At 41.5% G+C, this 18,988-nt stretch overlaps 1 protein-coding gene across 2 annotated transcripts in view; it reads left to right on the top strand.

The window, feature by feature from the left end:
- The first annotated feature begins 10,649 nt into the window (after window positions 1-10,649).
- Window positions 10,650-18,988, top strand: part of NT5DC1 (5'-nucleotidase domain containing 1) — a 138,606-nt gene continuing 130,267 nt past the window's right edge. For both annotated transcript variants that reach the window (XM_019438941.2, XM_019438940.2), the window contains exons 1-4: window positions 10,650-10,863; window positions 16,045-16,136; window positions 17,532-17,603; window positions 18,735-18,841. In XM_019438941.2, coding sequence (XP_019294486.1) covers window positions 10,771-10,863; window positions 16,045-16,136; window positions 17,532-17,603; window positions 18,735-18,841 — 364 coding nt within the window. In that variant the 5' untranslated portion in view covers window positions 10,650-10,770. The remainder of the gene's footprint in view (window positions 10,864-16,044; window positions 16,137-17,531; window positions 17,604-18,734; window positions 18,842-18,988) is intronic.

The raw sequence follows: 18,988 nt of genomic DNA, 5'->3' as shown, positions 1-18,988 counted from the left end.
ATGTGCCAGGTTGTGTGCTAGGAACTGAGATGCAAAGATGAACAAGACACAGTGCCCAGTGTGAAATAACTTACAACTAGTTGAAAAGCCTGAGACAAAAACAGATACTAATAAAACAATCAGGAAGAAAAGAGATCTCCAGGTTCCTGCAGCTAAATGTTATTTCCAAGGGTGATGTGGGAGGTAGCATGCATGGGAATGGAAAGCAGCAAATAAAAGGGAGTATGATGGTTAATTTAATGTGTCAGGTTGACTGGGCTAAGGGATGCCCAGATAGCCAGTAAAACACTTCTGCATGTGTCTTCTGGAAGAGACTGACATTTGATTTTTTTTTTAACGTTTATTCATTTTTGAGACAGAGAGAGACAGAGCATGAATGGGGGAAGGTCAGAGAGAGAGGGAGACACAGAATCTGAAACAGGCTGCAGGCTCTGAGCCATCAGCACAGAGCCCGACACGGGGCTCGAACTCACGGACCGCGAGATTATGACCTGAGCCGAAGTCGGACGCCCAACAGACTGAGCCATCCAGGCGCCCTGAGACTGCCATTTGAATCAGCAGACTGAGTAAAGAAGATCCCCCTCATCCATGAGGCTGGATGTCATCCAATCTGTTAGGACCTGAACAGGGAAAAAAAAAAAAAAAAGGGGGAGAAAGGACAGATTTGTTCTCTCTGCTTGAGCTGGGACATCCATTTTCTCCTGCCCTCAGACATCAGGGCTCCTGGTTCTTGGGCCTTTGGACTTGGACTGAATTATCCCACTGGTTTCCGTACTTTTCTACCTTGCAAACAGCAGGTCTCAGCTTCCATGATTGCATAAGCCAATTCATACAATAAAACTCTATGTACACACACACTCTGTTTCCCTGGAAAACCCTGACTGATACAGGAGGAAAGAATATATTGGGCATGAGTAGACAGCATGAGGTGAAGAAGCCATGCCAGACTAGCTTCTCTTTGTATTTTATGTACAGTATTATATTGTAGTTATTAGATTGTATGTCATTTCCCTCTCTAAACTGCAAGCCCCTCTAGGGAAGTTATTACTGTTTGTATTCTGGTATCTATCATAGTGCCTGACATATAGTAGACTCTCAATAAACATGTGGCAAACTAAACTAAGAAGCCAAGAGTTTACTACTATTTAAAACTAAAACCCTGAATGGGGCACCTGGGTGGCTTAGTCAGTTAGGCACCCGACTTCAGCTCAGGTCATGATCTCACCGTTCCTGAGTTCGAGTCCTGTGTCAGACTCTGTGTTGACAGCTCAGAGCCTGGAACCTGTTTCAGATTCTGTATCTCCCTCTCTCTCTGCCCCTCCCCTGCTCACACTCTGTCTCTCTCTCTCTCTTAAAAATAAACACTAAAAAAATTGTTAATAAAAACCCTGATTCAATATAGTATTTCAACCAACAGAGTGCACAGAACACACTTAGTTCTATTTATCCTAAGATATTAATCAGGTCCACCCTGTCAACTTTGGAGGAGTCTCAGAACTTCAAGAGCCCAGGCTGCCCCACCTATCTGGGCCAGATTCTTCTGTTTGCTCCAATGTGCTAAGTAAACATTACTATTTTCTACGTGAGCCATGATGTGAACAAATTCAGGAAGCAGTGGACTAAAACATTTGTGGGAGTTTCCATAGAGTTTTATTAGTTTGAATTAGGGCAGAGAATACACAGGGTAGATCACAGATGGAATAGAAAGAGAAGGTACTGAATGAACAGTGGATTGGAGACAGACTGACCAACAGAGTGACACCATGCCCAGATAAATCCTTATAGAGTAGAATAAATTTCATTGACTACACTGAAATGGGTAAGCTTTTACAATAGCCACTGTAGCAGATGGCACTGGTGCTCTGTATCACGACTCTTTAGTCCACTTCCGATTTTAGTCACATCTCACATGAGAGCTCACACTAACAGTGTCCCACCTCGATAAAGCTATGCAAAGTCTTCCTTTGTGTTTGATGGTCTTCTCTGGGGTTAGAGGAGCTCAAACTCAAACACAGCCTGAAAGTCAGGTGGTGGGTAACCCTCAAGCATAAGAGAACAGAGCCAAGAGAACAGTTCCTTTTGGTGGACAATTCTGGGAGAGATCCTCTGTGTTTCAAGGGACATGCCAGTGGAATTAAGCCACTATTGCCTACAAGAGTGCCCTTGATGTTACCCTTTTGTATTGTTATTGGCTCTTACTCTCTTATTTCACTGCTGATTTCTGGGACTGTCTCTTAATAAACCACCTGCAGCCAAGTTTTTGTCTCAGGCTCTGCGCTGAGGACAACCTATCCATGAGAAAGACATGGTACCTATACTAACTTTTGAGGAATTATGAATTTTCTGCAAATAGTAATAAGGGAACAGACCTGAGAACTCAACATCTCAGTGCACACTGGAGTAGAACAAGGATCATAAAACAAGCTACATCTGGAAGAGGAAGCTTGACCTAAGAGCATTATCTTACCATAACAACAACAACAACAACAACAAAACTCTGGTAACTTCTTAAGGACAAGGAAGCTAGAAATGAATGTCACACATCACTATATGACATCTCTGTTGCTTAAGTTCAGGTGTACAATTGTGCACCATAGAGTATGCAATATGGGTTAAGTCATTTTCAGCTAAAATGGTTTGGTAGCTTCCTAAAGACCCTAGTTCAAGACTTCCTCTCAGGTATTGTTATAGTTCAATTTCTGAAATCTAGCTAATATTGTCGATGGGATTCTGGTGCACAGAACAGGCAAAGCCGAGGACATCTGACATACTCAATAAGAGTTTATAAATGAATGACTGATTGATCCTTTAAATAATGATCCTTTAAACTCATTGTTCCATGAGTGCAAACTCATTACCTGAGCTAAACTCACTGCTGGGCTAAACAGTGTCAGGAGATGTGCATCTTACAGAAGTGAGAGGATTTCTTATCACCCAACTCCATTTCTAACTAGTGTTTCTAACATGAGGCAGAACTAGCTAATGTGGCCGAAATCAAAAGAACTTTCCTTTATCTCACTGAAAACGGTGAAAGGGTTAAGAAGCAGCAACCAAAGAATGACCAGACAATTGGTCCTTGTACTGCCCACCCCAGGTCTTGACATACCCAGCCACATTTTTGAAGGACTGTGAGCCACCTGTGAGTGGGAACTGTGGGATGGAGAAAGGGACAGATGTGGCCTAGTTGGGGACCATCTATCCTGTGGAAACCCACATTGGCCAACCAGAATATGTTTGTGGCTGTGGCTTTCCACAAATCCCAATATGTTTCAGTGGGTAGGTAAGTGAGAATAAAGGAGAAAGGAGCTTTAAAAGCAACTTTAAACCAAAGAGAGACAATACATGACTTTCATTTTGCTTCCTAACAAGTCTTTTGACCACTAAACTGATTTTGTTAGATGAAAAGATCCAACACTACACAAATTTAGAAATTTAGTTCTTTGTTATATCTTTTTGTGTTTTTAAGATTTAAATAGCAATCATCTTAAAGAAAATAAAGTAAATCACTATATTAAAGTTTTTGATAGCAAATACCTTATAATGCATCTCAAATTTTTTTCAGATGGTATTTATATCTTCATGTGTAAAGTAGGTTTCTTTAAATGGCATATACTTGGATCTTGTTTTGGTTAAGTCTGACAATCTCTCTTTTTTAAAAACTAGTATGTTTTCATTGTTATTTATTTATTTATTTTTGAGAAAGAGAGTAAGCAGGGGAGGGGCAGAGAGAGAGGGTGACAGAGAATCACAAGCAGGCTCTGTGCTGTCAGCAAAGAGCCTGACACAGGGCTTGAACTCGCGAACCAGGAGATCATGACCTGAGCCGAAATCAAGAGTCAGATGCTTAACTGACCAAGCCACCCAGGCACCCCTAACAATCTCTTTTAATTTGAGTCTTTAGATCATTTACCACTTAGTATAATTACCCATATGCTTGTGTTAAAAAAAAATTTTTTTTTTAATCTTGATTTATTTTTGAGAGACAGTGTGTGAACAGGGAGGAGCAGAGAGAGAGGGAGATACAGAATCTGAAGCAGGCTCCAGGCTCTGAGCTGTCAGCACAGAGTCTGACATGGGGCTTGAACTCAAAAACTGTGAGATCACGACCTGAGCCGAAGTCGGATGCTTAACCAACTGAGCCACCCAGGCGCCCCAATATGCTTGTGTTTAAATCTACCATATTGGAGACATCGTTATTTGCTTTCTACTGCTCTCGTCTGTTCAGTATTCCTTTCTTCTTTCTACCTTCTTTTGTATTAATTGGATGTTTTTCAAACCCATTGTAGAGGAAACGATGGTCGGAATGTTTGGCTGAAAGACAGGAGCAGGGCAAACTATGGAAAAGTGTGTTAGTACCACTTCTGAACACATAGATTTCTCACAGGACCATAACACATTCCATTATTTTACATTTTCTTTTGAGAGAGAATGTTTAGAGTCTTACAGTAAGTATACCCTGTCTGTTAGGTACAGTAATAATTTATTAACCCTTTCACTTTGCCAAGAGAAGAAAAACTGTTACATAGTCAATGTCCAGCAGTTACTCTATTACCTGAGATTCTTAACAGAAATCCTAGATGCCTAGAATTAGATTATATATGTCAACACATAATAAATCATATCTAAGACTACAGATACTCATTTACACATTACTTTTCTAAAGGGTTGGTGTGGAATATTTTTGTTAAGGGGAGACAAAAAAAACAATAGTGGAGAAGGGTAGATGAGCATGAGATACTCAATTCTCATGCCTTTTTCAAATATTAAATAAATATAATTATTTTAAAGAAAAGTTTCAAATATCTGATTTTACAGATAAGAAAACTGGGACAAAGTAATTAAAGAATCAAAAATATCAAGTTAGGAGAGGTGTTTGTTATTCATTTAATGGTTCTCTTGTACATCATGAGAAATACACGATTGGAGAAAGATCAAAGATGAAAATACACAGGTCAGGTGCATTCAATCATTCAAGTCATAAAAGTAAACATGCTGCTCAAGAGGTTTGGAGATAAAGAATTTACGGATTCTTACCTGAGTCACAGGAACTCCACATTGAGTGAATCACAGTTTATAAGGCATGCCTGAAATATGTTCATATTTGGATGCCCGTGAAGACTCAAAACTTTAACATACTTAAATATTTGAAAATTTGGAATAAAAACATAAATGGAAAAAGATGAAAGGGCCATGGATGTAACAACCATTTCATTGTGCTCACATATTCTTTGCTATTGTCACCAAAAATGCTAACCAGCCTGCAAAAACATCTCTTAAGTTTCCCATAATCCCTTAGGAATACCAAACCCTAGATAAGAAGGCCTGACTTAAATGTATCCATCGTTATTTGTTTGCAGATTTTGCCCACACTAGTAGAATATTAAAATATCTGTAAAAAAATTTTTAATGTTTATTCTGGAGAGAGAGCACACGTGAGCAGGGGGAGTGGCAGAAAGAGAGGGAGACACAAAATCCGAAGTAGGCTCCAGGCTCTGAGCGGTCAGCATAGAATCTGAAGAGGGGCTCAAACTCAAGACTGGTGGGATTATGAAATGAGCCAAAGTCGGATGCTCAACCGACGGAGCCACCTAGGTGCCCCAAACTGAGATTTCTTCATTTCAAAATTTCCCCACCGTTTAGAAAAGTAGTAATCGTTTTCTCCAGGCCCAGCCCTCACAAGAAGATTTTCTGTAGCAGACAAGAGAGACAATTTCCTGGTTTTGTGTTCCAGCATGGACTCCAGACTGTTACAGTAGAAAAATAGTCTTGAACGCTGCATTAGTTTTCTACAGCTGCCATAACAAAACACTGCAGACTGAGTGGCTTAAACAACACAAATTTGTCTCACACAGTTCTGGACGGTAAGAAGTCCAAGATTAAGATGTTAACATGTTTGGTTTCTTTTGAGGCCTTTCTCCTTGGCTTACAGATGGCCGCCTTCTTGCTGTGTTCTCACATGCTCTTTCTTCTTCTGTGCTTGGTGACTCTGGTATCTCTTTGTGTGTCGAAATTTCTTTTTCTTATAAGGACATCAATCAAAATGGCTCGGCCCAACCTAGAGCTTCTTTTTAATTTGATCATCACTTTAAAGGCCCTATCGCCAAATATAGCCACTTTCTGAGGTACTGGGGGGTTAGAACTTTAACATATTAGTTTGGGGGGCACAACTCAGCCCATAACAAATGCCAGGACACATCTTTTTTCAAGTTCTGGGCTTTCTGCAAGAAAAAGTTAATTATAAAAAAGTTTTGTTTTTTTTTTTAAAGTTGGTTTCATCCAACAACTTCTGTCAATTCTGAGAGAAAACAGCTTTGCAGAGTATCCTGTGATAACAGGGAGCAATCACTAGGATAGAAATGGTGGGCCACATCTAGATAGAGGGCATCTGAGGTAGCCACCCCACCTTCCCACACTGTAACACATGCCTCCCTTTTCTGTGGCTCCAAAGCCAAAAGTTTTCTGTGAAGGTTTCCTGGGACTGCTCAAGAGAGGAGCAGAGGCTGGCTGAATGTAGAATGGCCAGCCTGAAATGGTCTCATGGCTTGGATCAAAACTAAACCGTTTTCTGTTGACACTGTAACAAGAGGTGTTTCAGAGTTTATGCTGCAGGACTGGTTGCTGACAGTGCGGCCAATGTGGCCAGAGGTAACCAAATACTGACAGGGATGGAGAAGCTGTTGTATGGATGCCGTTAGCCAAGGGCCAGAGTCTGTTCCCAGACTCCTTGGCAATATGTTAAGCCCTTCTGCAATTTAGAACTCCCAAACCTCCCAGAAAAACAGTGAAGAAAAAGGGAAGACTGAAGTGACAATCCATCAAAGAGAAACTGAGTTTAAACTGGAACTAGCTGAGTTCACCTTGACTTTATCCACACTTTATTTCCAACTTACCTGCTGGTAAATCAAGATTCCCCATAACATGCTGTTAAAGTAGATTATTTGAACCTGATCCCAAAACTCAACCTTTGTCCTAATTAATTACATTTCAATCTATTGCTACATCATTAGAGATCATTCTGAATTACATTCCTGTCAGTATTTTAGCTAAAATAGGAGCTCATTTCATACTTTAAACATTTAGTTATTTATGAGAACATTTACTTTAAACATTTAGTTACTTAATGGGAAGTTTCCTACTAAAGGACTTCATCCCATCGCATTCTCTCCCTCCGTCAAAAATAAATATATATGCACACGCAACAATGAAATAAATGCATACACACACAAACCACAATAAAATTTCTAAGGAGGCATCTCTTTTTGTAGCAAGAGCAGAAAGGGAGAGTATAAAATAACCTTTTTTTTTTTAAATTAAGAAACTTAAGTATTTTAAGATTACTAAAGCAATCAAATGAAAAATATTCCTAATGCAGAACTACTGCCATCTTATGGCCACAGCCCAGTATTACAAATCAGTTTTTGGTTCTATTTCGCTCAATGACTTAATATTTAAGTGCTACAGAGATGAACTTTTAGGCATTATTACGTTTTTAGGCCTTCTCTTTTGTTTTTTTTCCAAATTACTGAATAAAATTTTTTGTTTCCCAAAGCAAATTATATGATCCAGGGAAGATGTCTAGATTAGTTTAGATTATATAAAAAGTCAAACATTACAATGTTTACTTTGGGGTATTTAGAAAAACCAATTAAACTGATGAAACAATAAACAGGTCTCCCCCCCACTCCCCAACCAAAATAACAGTTTGGTAAATAACATTTACAATGTAGATATTAAATGGCAGTATTTTAAATCCACAAAAGGTCACTTAGTGAGTTATTTTAGAGTCTGAAACAAGCGAGCTAATCACTAAGTTACTTTTAGGTAAACAACAAGTAAAAGGCATATCTAAAGTTAAAGTTGCTAAATTATAGTATTAACGGTAGGTTAAAATGTACGTCAGTACGTCAGTGTTAACAATGAAATTCAATTTTAGAAAATCAGCAACAAATGTAATTTCTTACTTCTGAGTATTGCTGAATTATTTCATAACTTTCTGGTTATAAGAAAAAAATTCAGTACACAGAATACTAAACAATTCCTAAAACTTCACAGCAAAGTACTAACATTATACACAAATAAACGTACCAAAATTCTGAAAACCAACAAATAACCTAAGGAAAAAAACTGAAGCATAAGTTCATGTCATTTAGGGATCCTGCAAATGCAAATATTATTTTCGGCATTTGACACAACATGGATTAGAGTCAAATCTCCTTATTGACCGTAATAGTCTGCTGAGACTGCCCTAACAGTATACCACAGACTTCGGGGCTTAAACAACAGAAAATTATTTTCTCACAGTTTTGAAGGCTGAAGTCCAATATCAAAGTGCCAGTTGGGTTGGTTTCTGGTGAAACCTTTTTTTTGCTTGCAGACTGAATCTTCTCCTTATGTCCTCACAGGGCATTCCCTCGATGCATGTGTATATCTGGTATCTCTTCCTCTTTTTATAACAGGGCATTCCCTCGATGCATGTGTATATCTGGTATCTCTTCCTCTTTTTATAACGACACCATCATATTAAATTAGGGCCTTACAACCTCATTTAACCATACTTAAAGTCCCTATCTCCAAATATAATTACATTGGGGCTTAGGGCTTCAACACATGAATTTGTTGGGGGTGGGGGGAGACACAATTCAGTCCACAACACTGACATATTTAATATATCACTCAAAGAAACAGAAATTAACTGGTTTAAATAGAACACTGAACTCTTGCTTGATAATAGAACAGCTGTGGTATTTTATCAGTACATGTGATAAAAGTTTAGGGGAATCATCTCACATGTCCTTAAAGGAGGCAGACTGAGGTTTGAGGTAGAGGCCAGGAAAGGTGAACAGGGCTCAAAGGAGGAGTAAGATCTCTCAGGATGATTGGAGTGCACTGTTTGCTAAATTCTCCCACAATATGTAAATATCGTAGACTCTAGCAGAGAGCTTTTTGAATGGACAGGAGGAATGTAAGAAATGTAACAGTTGACACTCAGCAAGTAGATAGGTCCAGGTTTAAGGGTCAACTCCAGTCCCAGGGCCACTTACATCTTGAAAAACAATCCTTCGGTACACTTCCCTCTGGCAATGAATGCACTTGTGCATTTACATTACTAAGGGAAGTCCCTATCCTACATTAAAACAAGGTAACTTTCAAGGAAACTTGTGGCTTTCAAGGTGTCCTCTACCAGGTAGCTTGACCTTGGCAGGCATTTGGCAGGGGGCAAAAAGGAATGCTGAAGTCAATGCTCCAGGGACAACAGAGTCATAAAAGGGAAATAAGTACAAGCTGTAAATCAATCCAGCTTTTTCTCTTTTGATTCACAGACATTAAAAACATAGTTGTTGAGCTCTCATCAGTGAACAGCTCCATCTTCATGAGCATTCTTTCCTCTTCCTATTCCAGAGAGATTTGTTTGGGGCTTTTAAGAGTTATAATGGAACAAGTATTCAATTTATTCAATGGGTCCACTAGGTATAATAAGTGTCCTACCAAACTGAACTATTTATTGCACTAAATTAATCCCTTGATTGGTCTATTAGCCTCATAAGGGTTAGTATTAGTAAGGGTTAAATGTAATTCTCAATCAATTATATTTTCATTATGTCATAACTATTGATTTTTTTTTCCATTGGACAGCTTTCCTTTAAATTTAACACAGAAGTAGTACAAAGATAATAGACTCGTATTTTTTAATGACATTTGTATTTTCTCTTTTAAACAATTTAAAAGATCTCAAAGTCCTAGCCTTTCATATGGGTTCTCAAAATTAAATGCATCCATTGTATGTAATGAATTAACTTTTCTCCTATACATCTAAAATGATATTAGCTATACACAGTCCTTGAGAGAATTCAGATAATTGTCACTTGAATCATTTTGTGCACTATAAATCTGAAAACCATCTGTCTGCAGAAAATTCTCTACTCTGCAGCATGTTCTATCAACTTTCTGATGTCCTTTCATTGAAAAATTCATTACAATAAAAAAAGAATAACCAAATAACAAAATAGCCAACATTGGTTTCTTTAATCATTAATGTCATTTTTGCAAAAATGGTCCTTCTCTTTCCAAAAACTATTTGTTAACTCACTCCAAAAGGTGAAATAGTGAAAGATCTATTTGACTACTTAGTAAGATACAAAAAGATTCAACTCATAGAGAGCACGTGGGCAAAAAGGTCTTCCAAATTCTAGGCTAACTGTGTCAGAGGGTAATAGTGGGTAGAATTTTCTCCATCTTATCTTATTCCGCACAAGAGCAAAGGGTCGGGTCTAACTTTACAGTGTCCTGGTTTCTGTGGCACCTTCCTAACGAAGGGGAGCCCCGGTTAATTTTGTGGCAAGGGCTACGTGCCAACAGGGATTCATCTGTATCCCCAGGTTCAGCAGTGGTGACGTGACCCCCCCCCCCCCCCCCCGGTCACACCCGCCTTTGGGGCTGCGGGGCGTGGGAAGGACGTCGGTAGGGCGCGGGGATCCGGCCGGCCGCCGTCTGCGGGACGCAGGGCGCCGAAGCGGCGGGGAAGGCGCCGGCAGGCTGGCCGCGCGAGGGGCGGGGAGAAGCGTGGCCGGGGGCGGCGCTCGCGGGCGCGGGAAGCGCTGGAGGCAGACGCGCTGCGTCCTGAGGGTGGCCGCAGCCCCGCCCCGCCGTGCCCCGTCCCGCCCCTGCCGGGCCCCGTCCTGTCCCGTCCCGCAGCGTCCCGCAGCGTCCCGTCTGCGGTCTCCTCGCACCCTCCCGGCACCTGAGGCGCTCACCGGTGCTTCCAGCGCAGCCATGGCTCAGCACTTCTCCCTGGCCGCCTGCGACGTGGTCGGCTTCGACCTGGACCACACTCTGTGTCGCTACAACCTGCCCGAGAGCGCGGTGGTGAGTGGCGCAGGCTGCCCGGGGCGCACGGCGTGCACCTCCATGGCGGCCGGGGCTGGAGTTTCTTCCCGGCTCCCGCGGCGACCGCTGCCAGGGGCCCTGCAGCCGCTGCGCCTCTGCGCAGAACTCGGCCTCCCACTGCGAGGCTGGGCGGAAATGTGCATCCCCGGGCCCCTCCCGAGCCGTCGGCACCGGCTTATGGAGCTCAGCTTTTAGCCAACTTTGAGAGAGCGGTGGGAAGGAAAGGGGCAGAGGGGCAATCTGTGCAAAATCGGGATGAGGAATCGGTTCCTGGGACGGAAGGCAGGGCGGGGCCAGGGGAACTGGGGATGTCTTTTGCAGAACCCTGGCCTTGGAACTTCCTTGCAAGTCATTCTGGGCACCAGCCGCGCTCCGATGCAGCCACCTGGGCTGCTATTTTCCTTGTGTGCAGTTTTCTTTTAGCGTGTCCACGCGACCACCTGTCAGTTTTTAAACACTGCAGTCAGGGAGAGATTGTGTGGTGTTTTGAAGAAGCACTAGCCGAAAAGTCATTAGAATCTTAGCCCAAATTTTGTCTTCTACCAAGAGACGAAAATAAACATTTATTGCGCACTTCCTACGTGCTGCATGCTCTCTGAATAAGTTCTAATCCTAGCAACCGTCTACTAAGTTTGCGTCCTCCCAGAACTTTGGGAAAAAGGGGGAGTGGAGTATTTATGATACCACACCCTAAGGGGAATTGTCCTTCCTCCCCCATTACTTTGGTTTCACAAGGAAACTAATTGTAAAAAAAAAAAAAAAAAAAAAAAATCACAGGAATTTTTTAGTCAAAGATTCTTTTGAAGAAAGTTAAACCACTGTCATGTTAGAACCCGTTTTGTGCATATGTGAGCATAAAAATCTCAGAATGCAAGACCCTCCAGTAAAAGGATTCTTTTTTACAAACCTCGAATATAAGTGAGGCTTAAAGATCGGAAGTATCCTAGTAGTGTGTTACGGATCCTGTTTGGTTCAGAAATCTTTTATGAAATACCAGCAGTGTGCTGAGCCCCTTAACAGAGTTGGATGCTGAGATGGACACGGGCCTGCAGGTGGCGTTGTAACGGGGGAGGATGCCGAAGAGTGGTGAGGGTAGTATTGCACCTTGCTGCAGACTGCCTGCCCCTAGTGTCTGGAGACCCTCCCTCCACACCAGCCCATCTTCCAATCTTCCACAAAACCGTTAATTTCTCATAGCACTTACACATGGCTTAAAATTTCCTGTGAACCTGTCAGAATCTTCCCCTAGAGTCTAGAGCCATGACTCCTTGACATCAGTATCTCTGATAGTTTCTTGTGTGTTCTGTGTGCCGAGGTGAGTGCTTGGCACATATGGGGTTCAATAAGTAATTGAGGAATAACTGACTAAAAACATAGGTATTTTAATAAGTGAAGATGGCACAGCCATTATTCTAACACGCATGCAGTTTAAATGAACTGGTTAGATCCTTACAAGAACTGTGCGAGGTATTTGCTTTGTCACAGTCGCTGTTTAGAGATGAGGATAGCAAGGCAGAAAAAGAATAAGCAGCTTATCCAGAGTCACCCTGCTAATTGGCTTCTGTTCCCACCACCATGCTTTATGTGAGCCAGAAAGCCCAGAGGAGAGGTCTGGAGTGACACTTGATGCTTGAGCTGGGTTCCAACACAAGAGTTAAAGCTGGCAGGTGAGGAAGCAGAGGGGGGCACTTCAGACAGAGGGAATCTAGCCAGGGCAAGGACCCAGAGGCGAGAAACAATTCAGGGAACTGCTGCGTGTCACGCGGCAGGTGGGGAGTTGCAGAAGATGTTGGAGAAGTCGGTGGTGACTGCGTCATAGAACACTGAGTGCCTCTCCCATCAGTATCATAGGCGTTTAATAAATGCAAAATGTGCAGATGTTGGACTGGATGTGTTACCTCACCTGGGGGCTCAGGAAAGGCATCCTAGAAATGATGACCCCTGTGCTCTCCTGGGGTTGCAGACTCAGAAGGGTAAGGGGCCAAGCAGTTAACTCCCGTTTGTGAGTGGGAGCAGGGCCTGGGATAGCCAGGAGAGTGTGTTTGCCTTCTGAAGGCACAGCCACACTTGACTCTTGCCAAGTTCCATGAGGAAGTAGGGGCTGAGTCTCCTTTTTTAAATTTTTATTCATTTTATTTTTTTAAACGTTTATTTATTTTTGAGAGACAAGGAGATGTAGAGCGTGAGCAAGGGAGGGGCAGAGAGAGAGGCAGACACAGAATCTGAAGCTGGCTCCAGGCTCTGAGCTGTCAGCACAGAACCTGACGCGGGGCTTGAACTCACAGACTGCAAGATCATGACCCGAGCCGAAGTCAGAAGCTTAACCGATGGAGCCACCTAGGTGTCCCAGGGCTGAGCCTCTTAAAAGAACTAATTCTTTTTAAGACCAGTTAGGAATCTGAACTTGTATGAGAAGTCTCTCAACTTTTAAATGTTAATTTGTTTTCAAACACATCAGGATTATGCGGTTGCCACATTTAGTGAAGAAAAATACAGCACCAGTTAAATTTGAATTTCAAATAACAAAACCATTTTTTCTTATATGTATGTTCTGCATGGGATGTACTTATACTAAAAAAATTCATTGTTGTTTATCTGAAAATCAAATTTAGCTAGGCATTTCATGTTTCATCTGGCAACCTTAAGTGGGAACCAAACATAATTTGTAGTCTGCATACAGCTCACAATTTGCAGCTGCTGTTCAGTGTGCATTATTAGGCACGTGAGACACTGGGAGAGGAAGAGGGCTGGTCATGGAGGCCCTGTGCCGTGAAGGCATCTGGGGTAACTCAGTGTAAGAAAAAGATCCAAGAGCTCGGGCCTTGGGGCTAGGACAGGTTTCAAAGGCACAGACTCCCTTATTTTCCTCAGCACCATTATTCTCTGGTTCTCCCCACACATTGACCTCATTCTCTCCCATCATAGAAACTTCTCCTCGAGGTGAGGAGCATAGCTGTGGATGCCCCTAACGGCAGCCCTACTGGAAAAGGCCCTTTTCTCACAGGAAGGTGTCAAGTCTCAGTGGCATCATATGCCCATATCTTTATCAGTATTGTCGAGGGATGAGAATTTCCTGTTGTCCGAGACCGAGTAAAGTGCCTTGACGTGAGGTGGCAGGTTTAATGGTATGTAGTAAGCATTGGTAGCTTGGAACTGGCTGTGGTGAGAATATTGATATGTGGAAATGGGCAAAGGTACTTATCAGAACTTTTTTTTTAAAACCAGCATATATATGACTGATAATAGCAAATATTTCAGTTGAATTTACTTGTATGTAAGGCACTGCTCTAAAGCACTTTACATCTGTTAATCCCACAGCACTGGTTCCTTGCAGTCAGGATCATGATGTGTATTTTTTATTATCCATAGTACTTTGTACCTCAGAGTGACTCAGTCCATTTTTGATTGATTTTTTTTTTTTAATGATTCAATGAAAACCCATATAACGCATAAAGCCAATGATTTTCAGTCATCTCTGGACTTCAGGAATCCTGTATGGCCTCACCTGGACCCCACCCTATCCTGGAGGCCTGAAATTTCCAGGTGGTTTTAGGAGCCATCACTGGTTCTGAATCACTGCCAGGATTGAGAAGTGCTGATATGTAGTGTTGACATAATGTAAGCCTGTTAACAACTGACCTGGATCAGGGTCACATTGCATTGCATGGGAGTACATGTATAGTGATTTTAATTAGCTTTAGGATAGAGAACAGCTCTATTTGACAGGGAGCTTTTTTTTTTTTTTTTTAATGTTTATTTATTTTTGACAGAGAGAGAGAGACAGAGAGACAGAGCATGAGCGGGGGAGGGGCAGAGAGAGGGAGACACAGAATCCAAAGCCCGAAGCAGGCTCCAGGCTCCGAGCTGTCAGCACAGAGCCTGATGCGGGGCTCGAACTCACGAGCCTTGAGATCATGACCTGAGCCCAAGTCAGACGCTCAACCGACTGAGCCACCCCGGCGCCCCTGACAGGGAGCTTTTGATTTCTCTGCACTCGTTCCCTGATGCTCACACCCAACTCCCAAATCCAGATGTGTGTGGGTCTCTGGGTTTCTGGATTTGGTGTGCTCCCCTCCCTCTGGATTCACCCAGCTAACAGCTACATCTTGCAGGGGTCAGTGTAAACATCATCACCTCAGGGAGGCCTTCTCCCATTCCTTTTACTGTGTCTCTGCTCTCTTCCCGCTTGTGCTGTCTCATGCTGCCAAAACCTGTCACGGGTTAACATATGGGAAAAAGGTCGAGTTGCTCAAGAATCTTCTCGGACACTGCTCAGTCAGACCCCAGACCAGCATTCTGCCTCAGGTTCGAGGGCATCTGATGCTGACTTAAGAACCCTCATGGAAGGAGAATGGGGTAGGGCCAGTGTGGACCTTCATCCACCTTCTGCCTACTCTTTGTTTGGTATACACAGTTTTTTAAAAATCAAGCCAACTCTTTAGAGAAAAATAAGACACATTACCCCAACACTCGGGATTTTGTTGTCGAGAAATCGGAAGTTCTATCAACCATCGGCAGAGCATTTATCTTTGTACTTGTTTCCTGAAGCTTTCTTTGTCCTTTTCCTTCAGTTTCCTTAAGCAAAGAAATAAGAGGTGTTTCCTGTATCTGATGGAAGCTCCTTGATTCCTCCTTCAGATCATCTGCCTTGTCTCCATGTGTGTTTTCCCTTTGAGACTCCCCTGTGACAGTGACAAAACTAAAACAATTTAGTGACAATTTCGATGTCCTTTATTCGGGGAAATAATCTATGAATTGGGGAAACCCAGTGCCTCATAAGCACTTTCCACTAAGAATGGGCTAAGGATAGATATAATGATAGAGTGGTCTATATGTTTAAAATGAGTTTACAAAGCTTTCAAGTCTTAATGATCTCCAACCCATTAGAATTCAGGAGTAAGATAGTAGTCATCCTTGGTTATGTAATTGTATATTGATGGTATAATTCTGCAGTGGAAAAAGACACAACAGCTACCTGGGGCTTTCAGGGGTGGATAAATTGCTTGTACAAGGGGATTAAACTGCCGAACTTCACAATTAGAGATATTTCTCTCCCATCTGCCCCATGAATAACTCCAGTAGGTTTTCAAGTCTGTGAAATTCAGAATGAATAGTGAATTTTATATTTAATTTCTCTTTATTCCTTCCCCTTATTTATAGCTCATTTATAATAGCTTTGCTCAGTTCCTGGTCAAGGAGAAAGGGTATGACAAAGAATTACTAACTGTGACTCCAGAGGATTGGGATTTCTGGTAAGTTCTTTTTTTTAAGGGCTGCCCATTCCCTCTGTTTCTTAAATGTTGCTGATAAAATTTTAATGCTTCTTCTGTGGAGACAGAAAGTGAAATGTGAAACTGAGTCAAAAGACAAAATGCTTTCTCTATTAAAAGTTTTATGTTTCATTAATTAAAATCTTTTCTACTTTAAATTTAGACTTGTTAAATATGTAAATAGGCTAAAAGCTTCTTGACTAATTTGGATGTTTCTGTATGGCTTAAGTTTGTCATAAGTTTCAGAGGTTATTAAGAACTATCTTTAAAATTTACATCTTAAAAAAGAAAGTTTGCTTTATTGCCCTTCAAATACTGAACTGTAGAAGAGGAAGAATCATGTTTTGAATAAATGTCTGAACTGGGACATTTGGTTTTCTGTAATTTGGGTAAACGTTCCTGTCTCTAAGACTCTTACTGCTTACTCTTAGGGTTCTCTACTTGCCAAGGCTTATTTTGTCTCTCTTCCTTATCTAAACAACAAAATAAAAATCTAACATTTTAAAATTGCTCAGTTGAAAATTAATAATAAATCTAAAACACATGAAAAAGACATACAAAAGTAATTCTAGAGCAATGATGTTCATCTATTATATATTTCTGCAGTGTTTGGCTAGTCCTTTTTGATGTATCCCTTTTGTAAAAAGAAGAAACACAAATATTTCACTGTATAAAACCGCTGACTCTGGAAATTTTACTGTGGACCAAAGTCAGTAATGCTTCTAAAGTACCCTGTCATTTTTGTTTAATTCTCTTGGTATTTGGTGGCATTATACTTCCTTGCTTTATTATTCATAAAATGAATCTGTACCCACCTCTCTCCCCAAATCCCACAAGTCTTTTGCAGTGAGGAACCTGAAACTTAGTATTTGACTTTCTTTTAGTGGTTTTCAATAGTATGCCCTGCCCAGAGGGCAAGGTTTTAAAACCTGACCTAAATCGAGGCAATTTCTAAAGAATATAGGAGAAACTCTGGCTAAGAGTTTATCTGGCAGAATTTAAATGTGTGTGTGCATGTGTGTGTATGTGTGTGTTTTATTTAATGAAAAATACTTGAACATTTTAACAGAGACATGAAATAATGTTCCTTTTTTTGTTCTAATTTTTGAATTCCTCTTTTTTTAAAGCTTAAGAATTTTACAAACTAAACATGCTGTCTCTCATTTTCCCACATGGCAGTTTTCCTTACATACTTGCTCTGTGGATGCTATTAAATTTTAGAATTCTTGGATATTCTTGGTCTTTTTAACCAATATATCATTCACCTGCATGGGAGAATCCCTTTTAGCATTGTGACTTTTTGGAAGTATAGATTATTATTTCTTGGGGTTAGCCGAATCTATGAATTGATCAGTAATCAAATTTTTCTATTTTTAGTTGCAAGGGCTTGGCACTGGATCTGGAAGATGGGAACTTCATTAAATTGGCAGATAATGGCACTGTGCTCAGGTAATAAAATTTAGTTGTGAAATCTAAACTTTTTCTCCAGGACACTTTGTTATTATATAGCATTTGATTGTTAAGTACGGGTTAAATAAGATTATTATTTTTATCATTCAGATGACAGATCATGTGCCTCTGTTTCTTCGTATGAATTGTTTTAACGATTTAAGTACAGATCAAGAAGCATTGGACTTAAAGGTCTAGTTCTTTTAAATTCGGCTCACTAGAAATATTTGCAGGAAATTCAGGAGAATTTTAATAACTTGCTTCATCTCATTGATCACCTCTACTGCAAAAGAGCCTGGAGATTATGTTGTTTTAGATGAGTGCACAGTTGCCTGGAATAAAGTGAGATTTCTTTTTACTAAGAAGAGAATGAATGTTGGGTAGGAGTTGTTGGTCTATGCACACTTCTCTTTCCTTCTCCATTTATCCAAATTTGTCCCCCTCGTACAAGACTCCTGTTGTATTTTAGCTCCTTCTGGAAGTTTTTCTAGCCTACTCCAACCCTCATCAGTCTCCCTCACACTCAGTACTAATTCCCTTTCCTTCCCTCCTCTCAGGGTGCACTGGGCACTTGGAGTATTTGGGGGGAGTGGGACAAGCAGATGAGAAGCTGCCGCTGCCACTGCTCTGAGCCTTACAGAGCGGGCCAGGGTGTGAGCATCCGCTTTTCCCCCAGCACCCATAGTAGAGGCAAGCCAACGTGGCCACAGCTATGCGATTTATTATTTCTGTTGACGTGATCAGAGTCGAAGGAAAGGACGCTCAGCACAGGTTACCCCTGGCACATACTCTCCCTTTTGATACATCATTCTTTTTGCACGCTACGAACTCATACTCTCCCCTGGACCTCACGCTAAGTGCAGATAACTACAATAGGTGTGGCCCCCCTTCTGATTATTTTGTTATTCATTTGCATGTTTCTTGCCTTGGGCAACTAGAGCTGAAGTGTAGTATGTATGTATACATACTCAATGCAGCTTTGACCAGGACCTTAAACTCAACTATCAGATTCTTAACAGTGTACTTAGCTCTCTTCAATCATAGTTAAAAGAATGTAAAGCATTGTATAGTTTTGGTTTTGTCTTTCATTGTTGCATTTGTGTGTCTGCCCCTCCCATCTCCCCAAACCAGAGCAAGCCATGGCACAAAGATGATGGCTCCAGAGGCACTGGCAGAGGAGTATGGCGGGAAGGAGTGGAAATACTTCATGTCTGACACGGGAATGGCTTGCCGATCAGGTATGGCTCATGGGAAGGGGGGGGGGCGGGCAGCACCATTACGTCTCCTATTGTTTTGGATGTTGAACCTGGGGCATGAGGGCATGAAGCGTGCCATTCTTGCCTCCTGTCAGCCAGTTTACACCAGGGGGCAGCCGTGGTATGATA

Source organism: Panthera pardus, unplaced genomic scaffold, assembly GCF_024362965.1.
Source record: "Panthera pardus isolate Hobbes unplaced genomic scaffold, ASM2436296v1 HiC_scaffold_17, whole genome shotgun sequence".
Taxonomy (NCBI): Eukaryota; Metazoa; Chordata; class Mammalia; order Carnivora; family Felidae; genus Panthera; species Panthera pardus.
The sequence above is the reverse complement of the archived record's forward strand: the minus strand, read 5'-3'. Positions and strand labels throughout refer to the sequence as shown.